The 13,663-nt window shown below is 35.3% G+C and overlaps 1 protein-coding gene across 1 annotated transcript; it reads left to right on the top strand.

Annotated features, from left to right (window-relative positions):
• Window positions 1-4,430: 4,430 nt before the first annotated feature.
• On the top strand, window positions 4,431-9,207 carry LOC135839226 (uncharacterized). The gene is made up of 5 exons (XM_065355162.1): window positions 4,431-5,020; window positions 7,139-7,399; window positions 8,074-8,136; window positions 8,239-8,299; window positions 8,484-9,207. Exons 2-5 carry the CDS (start codon window positions 7,148-7,150, stop codon window positions 8,870-8,872), a joined length of 765 nt encoding a protein of 254 aa, XP_065211234.1. The 5' UTR covers window positions 4,431-5,020; window positions 7,139-7,147; the 3' UTR covers window positions 8,873-9,207.
• Window positions 9,208-13,663: the final 4,456 nt, after the last annotated feature.

Below are 13,663 nucleotides of genomic sequence, written 5' to 3'. Positions count from 1 at the left end.
AGGTGATTTCCGTTCAACGGTAATAATACGATTAAATTTATTTCGGTACCGAACAACAAGATAAAATATTACAAAGTAAAAAGCAGTGTTGCCAATTTACAGAGATCCCTAAGATCCCAACAATTTTGAGTTAGGCCCTTTGCATTTTTCACATGATCTAAGCAGCATACCCGACTCAAAGTGTTATTTTTGGTTGCAGGGGGTCATGCAAACCCCAAAAATGCAAAAACATCAAAATCAATTTTTTTTGAGATGTGACCTTATTACTCCCGAGGTGCGATATGATAGGGTCAATAGAAAAAAACTGTTTAAAGTCCTAAAAGATGAAGAAATAACATATAAAATGCGAAAGGTAATAAACAGCATATACATATAAGAACACTAGAATAAGAGTACGAATTGGAAATAAACTCTCAGAACAGGCAGAAATAAACAGAGGAGTTCGCCAGAGATGCCCACTGTCTTGTGTTTTATTCAACATGTACATGGATCACATGGTAAAAGAAAGACAGAAAATGAAGACAAAAGGAATCAAAACAGACAGAAGGCAGGAAATATCTACAGTACTATTCGCAGATTATCAAGCAGTACTAGCTGAAACAGAAGATGACCTACAGAGATCAATGTACAATCTAACAAAGACATCAGAAAAGTATGAGATGAGAATATCATCAGAGAAAACAAAAAGGATGGCCTTCAAAGAAAAGGAGCCAGTAAGAAGCAAGATTGTAATAAATGGAAAAATCATCGAACAGGTCAATAATTTCAAGTACCTGGGAAACACGATATCATACCAGGGAGAAGCAGATGTTGGTGGAAAGATTGCGAAGTTCCTGAGAGTCACAGGACTGATAAATAGGACCCTGAGAAGCAGTAAGGTGCGAAAAGAAACAAGATTGAAGGTGTACAATACCCTAGCAATACCAATGTTGACTTATGGAAGCGAGGTATGGGCACTGAAGAAATCGGATAAAAGAAGAATAACGGCAGGGGAGATGAAGTTCATGAGGAGAACGGCAGGGATGACTCTTAGAGACAGAGTCCCATCTGAGAAAATAACAGCAGATCTCGGAGTGAAGCCAGTCATGAAGAAGATAAAACAGTACAGGAAAGATTGGAGAAATCATGTCAAAAGGATGGAGGAAACAAGATCACCAAAACAGGTCCTCCAATATACACCAATGGGGAAAAGAAGCAGAGGGAGACCAAGGAGGAAACTCACTGATACCTCAGGCTCATCCTCAACAGATTCCACACTGTAGCAGACAGGCCAACAAGCCTACCGCTTATAAGGAAATGACGACGACGACGAGCTGGAAAACCAAAATTTACTCCCCACTTTAATTTCAACACGGTTTCAAGTCGATTCTAACCTGGATAGAGTACCTACCATGAAAAAGTCCAAGCAGTTTATCAATCACAACATAAAGAGGGGTTTGAGAGGGGCGAGGGTAGGACTCGTAATTTTTATGTAGGTATTTGCGATATTTTTCTGAACTACTGATAGACTTTGAAGGCTCAATTTTCAAGATTAATTCTAAAATCTTGACAAAATGGGATTTTTAATACCCTATGAGAAATAGAGAAAAGTGTAGGAGGCACAAAAACCTTTAATTTTTACAATAATTAAAAAAACCGCGCGATATCGATTTTTATCATTGATTTTGAAGGGCCGAGTTCGAATATTGAATTATTCTTTGAATCTGATCCCTCTGAGACGTCATCAATGCCTTAAAATATTATGAAAATATCTAAAAATTTAAAAATTGGGCACAAAAGTTCGTTTAGTTTTTGGATATGATCCTTCGGTGGCTCATCAGTCTCTCTATTTTGAAAAAAAAAAAGGTGGGAAAATGATGAAAATTTAGTGTGAAATTTTGGATTTTACAATTCGAGCTGACTTAGTTCAAATATCGATTCAGTTCCAAGATTCAACTTTTTATTTTCATTTTTTTTTTTTGTTGTTGAAAATTGAGAGCTAGAAAGACCTTGAGGAATCGAATTTGAACAAAAAAATATTATTTGGACGCAGTGACCTCGAATCTGCGAAATACTTGCTCTAATTCTTTGAAACTGTAAAACACGCTTTCTAAAATTATACAGAAAACTGTGAATAAATGGACTCAAAATTGTCAATCAAATGATGATTCTGAATCGAAAAATCATCTCTGATTCGTTCAAAAATCCATTCAGATTCACAATTGGCTAAAAAAAAAACCGTGAAAATTCATCAAAAAAATTAAAAATTATTCTCAATTTTTTCGATAAACCAACTTCAATGATTTTAAATTGGTAAAATTGTTTGTAAATCATTTTGAAATTATCGAAATAATCGTTTAAAAAATGGAAATTTATTTAAAAGCGTAAAAAAATTAAAATCGATATAGCCTAAGAAAATTAGCATTGAATAGGGAAACGCTGCCGTACAAGCTGAATTTCGGTATACTAGCCCATTTTTGTGCCCAGAACACGAATCCGTGGAGTCCCCACCTGTCCCTAGCGAGCTTCTCCCCCAATTGTGGATTTTAGCCCCCCAAATGAGGTTTTTCGCCCCTATGTCCTCAAATTAAGGTCCTAGCCCAAAAACTGGGTCTATAAAAGTTGTTCTAAATCAAATTTCCTGTCAGATGAGCTATGAACCAACTTCGTCCCCCTAAGGGGGGTGGACCTGTAGTCAATAATAAGAAAATTAGCATTGAAGGGGGGAACACGCGGGGGCAAGCTGAATTTTGGTATACTGGCCTTTTTTTGTACCCTGAACACGAATCCGTGGAGTCCTCACCTCTTACAAGTGAGCTTTCCCCCAATTGTGGATTTTAGCCCCCCAAATGAGGATTTTTAGATGTTTTCCCCCCTACCGCGACAAATTGCGGTCCTAGCCCAAAAACGAGGTATAGAAGTTGTTCTACGTCAAATTTCCGATCAGATGACCTACGAACCAACTTCGTCCCCCCAAGGGGGGTGGAGCTAGACTCAATCAAATTTTTAAATATGAGTCATACCGAAATTCAGCTTGTACGGCAGCGTTTCCCTATGACCCCCTTTTTTTGGCTAATTTTCTTAGGCTAATATTAAAATGTAAAAATGCATAAAATCGTAAAAAAAATCTTTTCATATTGAAAATTCGTTAGAAGTTGAAAAATTTTACCAAAATTTCCGGCGAAGTTGAGTGTATAAATTTTCAATTTTTTTTTTTTTTTTAGTAAATTATTCGCCAGTTTTACCTAAATGTAGAAAAATATAAAATCGTTGAAAAATCATTTCCACGTTCAAAAATATTTTTAAAATCGTTCTAAGGACAAAAAAAAATCTTCTGTGAACCAAAACACACGAGATCGTTTTCAAATTGATTCAAAATCGTCAAAAAATATTCCAAAAATTAGACAAAAATTACTTACTTGAAAATCGAAAGATCGCCTAAATTTTTTTGGAAATAGGTAATTGCTAAAAAATCAAGATTTTTTAAAAATATGAAATGGAAAGTTTTTCAAATTTCTGGCAAAAATCAGGACTTTTTTAATACTTATTCGGCTACGAATCCATTAAAAAATTGATTTTTGATTTCAAAATTGCTTCGAAAATTAAAATAAAATTGACACGTTATTGAAAAATTATCTGAAAATGGACTCGGATTTGAAATGTCATCTGAAAGTGACTCAAAATCACTTTTAAAATTATCCAAAAATCGTTTGAAAATTCATAATCTATCGAAAATTTGCCAGAAAATCAATTCTCAGCATAAATTCAAAAAATATTTCAATTTTAGGAGACAATTAGAAATTTCCATCAGACATTATTTTTGAAAACTTGCACATTCAGAGATTGGTTTTTGGAAACAAGTGAAAAAAGCAGTAGATAGATATGGCCTATCAAAGAAAGTAGGTCAAAAATAACACTAAGAAATTAATCGTAGGTATAAAATGTCTTATAATTTCTTTTAAAAAATTAATGAAATTTTCCTATACGTAAATAAGATTATGGAGATAAAACAAAGGGAAAAAAATTAAGTATAGTGGGATCTGGATATGTAACTCGAAACTCGAAGGGATGGACTTTTGAATTCGAGTTATACAGAGGTTTTCGTGTTAAACACACACAGAATCATTTTGAAATCTGAAATTTATTTTGAGAAATTTACGTAAGTAAATAAGATTATGGAGATAAAACAAAAGAAAAAAAATTAAGTATAGTGGGATCTGGATATGTACCTAACTCGAAACTCGAAGGAATGGACTTTTGAATTCGAGTTATAGAGGTTTTCGTGTTGAACAGACACAGAATCATTCTAAAATCTGAAAATTTTGATAAATTCAACTTTCAACTTTTGAAAATTTCCACCAATGATTAGTCGACAAATGACGTATATTTTATTTTTCTATAAAAAATAAACAAGCTCATCATTGGGCAGAAGAAATTAATAATACTGTCAAATATAATATTTACGTACGAGTAGAAAATATTACCACGAATTTGCATTACCTATACATTTACCTACCTACGCGTTATCTCGTTTGCATTCAATGAAAGTACATAAATATGTACTTCCCTCCTCGTATCAGTTGGCAATTTTATTAATCACTCTGAGTACGTAGCTGCGTAAATGATAAGCTAGGTACTGGTCCATTTTATCAGTATTTGTACCTACATTTTTTATTTCGAGCTGACTATCTATTTACATTAATTCATGCTACGGTAAGATTGATTTTCTCGGTGAGATTTGGGTAACCCGAAATCGTCATCATTGACGACATACGTTATCAAACTTCGTTTTCCTGTAATCTTATGTCATAGCCCACAGGTAAATTCCAATCCGAGCCCAAGCTGTGGTCATCCCAAAAGCTAAATAGGTATATATACTGATGGTTTATTTTTCACGATGCAGTTTCTTATGACTTTTCGAAGTGAAATATCGACGAGTAGACCAGTTGAACAAAGTGAAAAATAATCCATTTTTTTAAATTTACTTTCCATCGTTGACTTATCTCTTTTTTTCCTCACTATTACACGGACAGAAGCGAGAGTAAGTAAAAGTTATTCATTTAACAAACGGTGTACCTACTTAAAATTATTCATCGGATATATCTAAAAAAATTAAGAAGTGTTTTTTTCTTTCAATTTTGACTATAAAGCTTATTTTTGAATGAAATTTCACTCCAGGATTTTTAAATTTTATAAATTAATACAATTAATTTTTTTCCTAAACGTTTATCACATTCAAAAAGAAAAAAAAAACTGAAAAAAAAATTATGAAAATTGCGAAATGTTTTCCGACCAAATGATGAACTCTTAAACGGGGGTCAAAAAGTATTCGAGTAAAAGTAAGATATGAATCGTTTTGAAAAAAAAATGGTCAATCACAAATTAATTATCTAAAACTAAAAAAATTTTCAATTTAACTCAATTCCAAAGATTTTTTCACAAAATTTTGACAATTTCAAATTTATTTCTTGAGAAATCGGAAGCAAATAAATTTTAGAAGAAAAATATATTTTTATATTAAAAAACACATTGATGAAAAATTGGTCACAACTTTCGAAAATCAACCAGGGTCATTCCACGTCAATTGGACCAAGAAGTGGTAGGGGGGTTCGGCGATTTTATTTAAGTTTTTCCTGTGGAAAGACCTTCCGAAGGGATGACCAATGGCGCAAATCGCAGCCCTCTAGCTCATTTTTAAAGGCAGCCAGGGTGCCAGGGGGTGTCAAAGTTTTCAGTGACCCTAAAATATTATCAATTTCAGTAGTGGGTTACTCGATAACCGAGATACCTACCAAAATGGAACTTTTCCCCATAGTTAGGGGTTTTGAAAGGCTTTTTGGTCATATCATAACAATCAGTGTTGCCACTTTTTTTCGTACAAAAAATTAGCTCAAAAAGTTTCGAAACGTAGTTTACATATCGTTCCGTCTCTCAAAAATTCTGAAAAAAATATATTATGGACAACTTTTCATGCTGAACAACATATCAAAAAATTGAGATGGTAACATGTTGCAAAGTCGATTTTAAGAAATTCGAACTTTGCGAAAAAATGCGATTTTTTAATTTAAAACATGAAAAGAAGTTTTGATTGGTAAAGTTGGCCCATTTGACCCCTATTTTCACGTATCTGTTGAAAAAGTTGGAAAAACGCTTTTATCCAATGATGATGAACTCATCACAAAAAAAATAAAAATTCGAAAAGATTCAAAAAATGAACGAATTTTTTTTTTTTTTTTGTTGTGAGTGTAATTTTTAACATTTTTTTCATGAAATACGTCAGAAAGAGGTCAAAATAAGACAACTGAATAAATTTGAACTTTTTTTGATGTTTGAAATCAAAAATTGAATTTTTTCGAATTTTGAGTTTTTGTGAGGAGTTCATTTCATCGAGTGAAAGCGTTTTTCCAACTTTTTCAACAGATACGTGAAAATAGGGGTCAAATGGGCCAACTTTACCAATCAAAACTTCTTTTCATGTTTTAAATCAAAAAATCGCATTTTTTCGCAAAATTTAAATTTTTTAAAATCGACTTTGCAACATGTTACCATCCCAATTTTTTGATATGTTGTTTAGCATGAAAAGTTGTCCATAATATATTTTTTTCAGAATTTTTGAGAGTCGGAACGATATGAAAACTACGTTTCGAAACTTTTTGAGGCAATTTTTTGTACGAAAAAAAGTGGCAACACTGATTGTTATGATATCACCAAAAAGCCTTTCAAAACCCCTAACTATGGGGAAAGGTTCCATTTCGGTAGGTATCGCGGTTATCGAGTAACCCACTACTGAAATTGATGATATTTTAGGTTCACTGAAAACTTTGACACCCCCTGGCTGCCTTTAAAAATGAGCTAGAGGGCTGCGATTTGCGCCATTGGTCATCCCTTCGAAAGATCTTTCCACAGGAAAAATTTCAAAAAAATCGCCGAACCCCCCTACCACTTCTTGGTCCAATTGACGTGGAATGACCCACCATTGAAATTCTTAGCTTAAAAATGTCCAAGAAAGATGTTTGAATTCAAATAAATCTTGTCAAAGGAGATGGATTTTCAATCGAATGGTCAACAGGGAGGAAGGAGCGTTGATTGAGATCTCGATATATTTTGTTGGTTGAACAAGTAGCAGCTACCTATTAACTTATTTATATTTTCCTGACAGATTTCGAAGATGAAATTCGTCTGCGTTGTATTATTCGTTTGCTGCACCATCGGCGGAGTATTTTCGGATCCGAAGTGCCAGCTTCAGTCTCGAGATGGTAAATTTCAGAAAGGATGTGAAATCGGAAATTTGACGGTTATCAATGCGTTTAATCGCACAATCATCAATGGAACGTCGTGTGATTTGAAAAATACGAGGGGATACATCCCTCAGTTCATGAAATTCCAGAACGTGTCGAGGAATGTTTCTCAATCCCAGTCGGTAAGTATAAACACATGGAAAAGTTACCATCGATATTTTAAGGGTGTAGTATTCCAACTGAGAGAACAAGTTTTTGAACCGGAAGAAGCTAAATCGAGAAAACATGTAGAAATACATCACCAAACAGAACTTAAGGGGCCAGAGTGCAAATTTTCAAAATTTAAGGAATTTTTGAAAACAACATTTTGTGTCAACACGGGGGGGGGGAGATCAAAATTCAACCGAAGTGCAGTTTTTAAATTTTAAGGAATTTTTGAAAATAAAATTTTTGTCAAAAATTGAGGAAGGGGAGGAATCTAAATTCCTCCGAAGTGCAATTATTAAATTTTAAGGATTTTTTGAAATCGTAAAATTTGGATCTAAAATAGGAGAAAGCAATTAACTATCCCATCTTTCATTTTCACCAAATAAGTAAACATTAAAAAAAATCCTCGAAAACGTTCCATTTTAAATGTTTTTAAATTCTCAAAATTTTTCAAAAATAAGTATAAAAAATAATTTGAACAGCCAAAATTTTGGTTATTGAAGTTCTTGATCACGCTTTTCCCAAAAATCTCGGTCCGGTTTAAAATCCCTTATTATTTCCTCAGCCTACCTACTTCGGTAATTGGTATATCGAGTACATGGTACATATCAATTAATATACTCGTATTACTTTATATGTTTCTTTTCAGTATTTGTTGGCTGTAGTTGATCTCACAACCAACCAATTGCTAGGACTGGTGTCCAATTTAACCGTGAGTATTTTGTAATTTACCTCCCTAATAATGTAAATACCAAAGTAATCAATTTCGGATAAGATTTTCATAGAGTGTATTTTTGCATTCATCTGTTAATAGATGCAGAATGGCACAATTCACACCACTTTGAAAAATAACCCGAACATTCAAACGATAAAAGGTAAATAGTTGTACGCTTTTTTGTTACCTTACGATTCGTAAGAATCTCACTAGGTATAATTTTTATAAGTTGGAAAAAATAAACCAAATTCGCAAGAAATGTATATTGCTGGGGAGTAAAATAAAATAAGACATTGAAAGTGTAATTAACGAGGAACTTTTTTTCATTTTTTTTTCCACAACAGATTGGAACGCACGTCCGAATCCAACTTCTGCGAATCACACAATCCAGTATCTGGTGTTCGAGGAACATCGAAACAACTCCAGATCAAATTATACTGCTGATTGGGCCCTAACGTTATCTCCGTTCAATCTGCTCGTTTGGATAAAATCTCAAGATAGTGGAGTTTCGATTTGCGGACCTGTCGCAGGTGGAAATGCAGTGCTTCTTCCTCCGCTGGAATCTCCACAAACTACGACTGCTGCACCAACGCCAAGACCAACACCTAGAATTACAACAACAACAACAACAACAGTCAAACCACCAAATTCGGACAAAAAATTTAAATGTGTAAAAAAATGTACGAAAATAAATAACGAAAACGAAAGAAAGAAATGTGTGAAGAAATGTTAAAAGCAAGATTGGAGGCTTACTAGTTATATACTTAGACTTACCTAAACCTATCTAATTTTACCTACACAACTATGAACTACGTTATTATGTCTCTTGCTTGCTGTTTTATCTAATATAGGTAAGGTACCTATGTACCTACATATTCGATCTACCTATATATAAGCATATTATTAAGCAATCTAGTCGGTATAGTCAGATATGTATAAAAATAGTTACCTATTAGTCGACTTTCTAGTTGAATATCTGTCAATTTTTTTGTATAAATATTTGTTACTATAAATTATGTATATTTTTAGACGCAATGTTTCTTAAAATAAATTTCAAAGTATGAAAAAGTCCAATTTTTTCAACAGCTTATACCTAGTGCATTAAAACGTAATTCTGTTAAAGGCTCAATGAGTAATTTGTCGAACAGATTTGAAAAAAAAAACACTCCTCAATTTTTTATGATCTATACAGAAAAAATCTGAACATTTCATTTCATTTCTTTTTTTGGGCGACATTGAGATACTATTTGTACATGCCACTATTTTATTCGATTTCAAAAAAATGAATTAAAAAATTTTGAAACTTGGAAAAAAAATTGCTAAAATATTAAATTGTTTTACAAGCAACAAATTTATTATTTTTTAAAATGTTGAATCATGAAATAGAAATTGATGCAGGCAGAAAAAACGCAAACCTTTTTTCAAATTTGAAATTTTGTTTTGGAATCTGAAAAAGTGAGGTGTACTTGAGCATGTCATTCCGCTTTAACGATCGAGAAAATGTCAAATTTTCAGAATCAAGTTCAAAATGGGAAGTTAAGATATCCAGCCAGATGACTCCCAAAAGCCAGATTGACAGGTAAATGAGCTTAAGAGGCCAGACCGGGCTCCAGACCGTCTTCAAAAGCTATATTGACAGGTCAATGACCTTCGGAGGTGAGACAGGAACTCCATGACAGCTTTCAAAACCCAGACAGGCAGGTCAATGACCTCCAAAGGCCAGACAGGACTCTAAACGGCTCGCAAAACCCAGAAAGACAGGTCAATGACCTGATAGGAAGCTAGACAGTAATTGCGCTTTGCTGAATCGGCTCTTGAAAATTATTCAAACGATAGTGAACTCAGAAGGTCTACCAGGATTAGATTTTTTTACGATTGGACCCTCGTCGCATTCATTTCAAAAATGAGGACCAAAACGTCAATTTTATTATTCATTTTTTCATCTTGTATTTTCTGGTAAAATTTTCAATTTTAACTTGTTTTTGTTTTCCAAAAATACTGATGACAGGCGAAATTTTTGTTTTTGGTTTTGAAAATCACAATTTTGCAGGCGACAATTTTTTATTTTTTTGTCCTTTTCCCGCGTTAAAACCTTTTTTAATCCTCTCTGGATCCATTTCTGATGATAATATCGAAATGTGGTGTTTTAAACATGAATCACTTGGAGCAATCTGGAAGGAAATCGAGGTAAAACACCTTCAAAATTTTGAGTATCAGTAAGTATTGAATTTCAGTCGTCTTTGCATTATATTTTTTTCTCTGTACTGACTTCTTTATAATCCTACATATAAGCTCTGGAAATATGTACCTACTTGAAAGGGACGCACAGTGTTTTTGAAATCGACAACACCAGATCGAAAGAGTATGCAAAAATAATACCTTCACCCAAAATTTCTAGTGCTATAAAGCCCATTCTTGGATTTTTGGTGAATTTTTAAAATCAAATTTGGATCCAAAATGAAAAAAAATCAAAATGTTAAGAAATTGACCTGGATACGCATCAGAAATTTGCAATATACCCAATTTTTGACTCACCAAATCGATCAGAAACGGTTTTGAGTCGTTTTTGTTTCTGGAGCAACCATCAGATTTTTGAAACTTGAAATTTATGCAAAATTTTACTAAATAAAGCTGGAAAACCAAAATTTACCCCGCACTTTAATTTCAACACGGTTTCAAGTCGATTCCAACCTGATCCAAGCAGTTTATCAACCACAACATAACTAGAGGTTGAGAGGAGCGAGGGTTTTTTTAATTTTTTTATTTTTGGTTCCCCGAACATACAAGGTGCCGGGGGTTTTTTCAAATAAACAAATTTATTTACATCTTAAATCTAAGACTAAATCTAAACAAAGTGTATTATCTCAATGTATCCCTAATCCTAGATCTAAGATGCGGGGAGGGGGGGGAGGGGGAGGGGGGAAAGACGGGTTATCCACCACGACCCATACCCCCTAGGCGGTTGCCAAGGACACAATCACCCTACCAGGCTTCGTTACTCACTCATGCCTATCAGGTAGTTGGAGTCCCCCAACCCGTCTTGGGAAAAGGATTTTAGGGAGCAGAATTTGGTGCCTAGGGGGGGGGGTCAACAAGTGTTGATCTCCTCTTTGCATTACATGAGTTTCGGATATGGGGGGGGGGACATTTGCGAGGAGGCCGGTGCACTTGCTAAAGGACTTCACACAAGCCTCTCACATTGGACTTAAGAGTACAATAATACATATGGCTAATTATTTTAGGCTGAAAAATGTAGGAAAATAGGCATGATTAGTTAACTTGTTCTACTTTGTAAATATGTACAGCATTATAATACAAAAAAGAAATTATAATACAAGAATGAAGCCCACACTAAGTGACTAAATTAGTTTAAGGTTATGGTTTTGAGAAGAATATATGAGGAGGTTAGTGACAAAGTTAGACAAACGCCACTTCCAAAAAAATTGAGTTAGGTATTGATTCTTATAGGATTTTTAACGCTCTTTTCATTGCCGAGGTCCGTTAATTACAAAATAGTTCATAAAAGGGTACAAAACTCAGTCAAAGATTTGCCTCAAAAACTTTGAGCGCGTTTTTTACCCTGTTATGAACTATTTTGTGAGAAATGGACCTCGGCAATGAAAAGAGCGTTAAAAATTCTATAAGAGTCAATACCCAACTTCATCCATACTTTACAGTAAGAAGGAAAATTCAGCGCTGCGTATTTTTGTACTTGATAAAAAACCTCAATTTTCTTGAAACTAACTTCATGGCGTTTGTCTAACTTTGTCACCAACCTCCTCATATTTAGGATATGCATAGGTTTTGAAAAAATCTAACTATAGTTATTTACAGCTTGAGGTAGGGCATTTTAATGGGTTATTTACAGGGCTTTTACTGGTCGATGTTTGGTTGATAGATCAGGATTGAAGCTGTTACTCCTTCTGGGTGCATACTCTGACAGTAACTGGGTGGTCCCTGAAGCATTTGATGATGGATTGTTTCACTGTTGGCCACTCCAGTTTATCCAGACCACACCCTAGTCTTGGTACTGCTATCTTTTTGATCTTGAGTTGGTCACATTTGGCAGCAAGTGCTTTCATTGTCATTACAAAGTCCTTGATTGACGGCTTATCATTATAGTGTTCTTTGGTGATTGCGTAGAGTATGTAATTTCCACCTTTTTTGAGCTCAACTACTTCACCAACCTTAGCACCCCTTGACTTCAGAGTGTCCTGGTTGCTGAAGCCTCGTTTAAATAGGAGCGCAATGCCCTTGGACATCCTGAAATCCCTGCTGACACAATGGGCCAGGGCAAACTGTGGGTATTGTCTAAACAGATCGTCCTCTAATTCCTCTAGGGTGAAGATCCCATTTGATTTGGTCTATCTTTCCCCAGTTGGAGTGTTGGATTTTCTTTTCTAGTTCCTTCTCAGCTTGTTTGAGAATTTTCTCCACCCCTGCCCGGGGTTATTTGGCCCATCTGAAGGTAATCGCTGTATGGCAGTAGACAACCCACAGCAGCTGGCCCAACTGGGTGGTAGAATCTCTCTTTTATCCCTCTTAGTACAAGGTACTGCATTGTGGGTTGGTATATGTGATGTGAAAATATCAGAGAGTAGGGATGGCCCAGTTCACCATCAGTGATCAACTGGTCCATTGCCTTGTCAACTATGTTACATGCCACATTTTGGTTTTCAATATCAGCGAAGTGTTTACCAAGGATTGATTGTGGACTAATAGGATTGTCCAGCCTTGGTTTACATGTGTGTCTGAAAGTTGTTCTAACAAATAAGACGCGTTGGTTGACATCTTCAAGTGTTAATCCATTTTCATAAGGTCCCAAAGGTGTGTAGTTTCCACCAGGAACCCGCCCCCCTGAGGGGAGCACCCTTTGGCCTCCAGATTTTCTCCGGCTGCCACACGCAAAGCTGTGTGCTTTTGGGCACACTTCAACACACTGGCTACCGTGGCGCCTTCAGCTTCTGGTCTGGTTCATTTCTGGCTGACTATAGAGACCCTGGCCATATCTTCATACATTGATTGAACTCCATCTTCTGCTATTGTTATGTTACTAATGTTAAGTAAGTTATTGGCACCCTGTGGTTTGTTTAGGGCTATTGTTTTTCTGAGGTTGGATTGGGTATTAAAATAACACTCCATCATGGATGGACTGCTCTTGTGGTGAATGATGGTTTTTTGCTGTTGATTGGTTTCTAACTGGTCTGTGTCGCTTTCACTCTGGCTCCCACTGGATGTGTCAAGCATTAGCATTCTTTCCTCTTCAGTTATGTGAATTCTTTTCCTTTTGGGTGATGATGTTGGCGTGTCATTCCTGCTGCCACTATACCACTCTGGAAGAAATTTATCATTTCTGAGGTTGGCACGAGCGGCTAGGTTGGCTAGGGATTGGATTTTGGATGTTCTGACCCTATCAACAGGGGCTGACATGGCCTCTTGACATGGTTGTGTTGCCTGACGGAAAGTTACATCAAGTAGGTGCCTTTCACTATAGATACTGCTGTCTGAGCCCGAGTTGGTCACA

The sequence above is a fragment of the Planococcus citri genome, chromosome 1, assembly GCF_950023065.1.
Source record: "Planococcus citri chromosome 1, ihPlaCitr1.1, whole genome shotgun sequence".
NCBI lineage: Eukaryota > Metazoa > Arthropoda > Insecta > Hemiptera > Pseudococcidae > Planococcus > Planococcus citri.
Note: the sequence above shows the minus strand (reverse complement) of the source record. Positions and strands in the feature narration are given on the sequence as shown.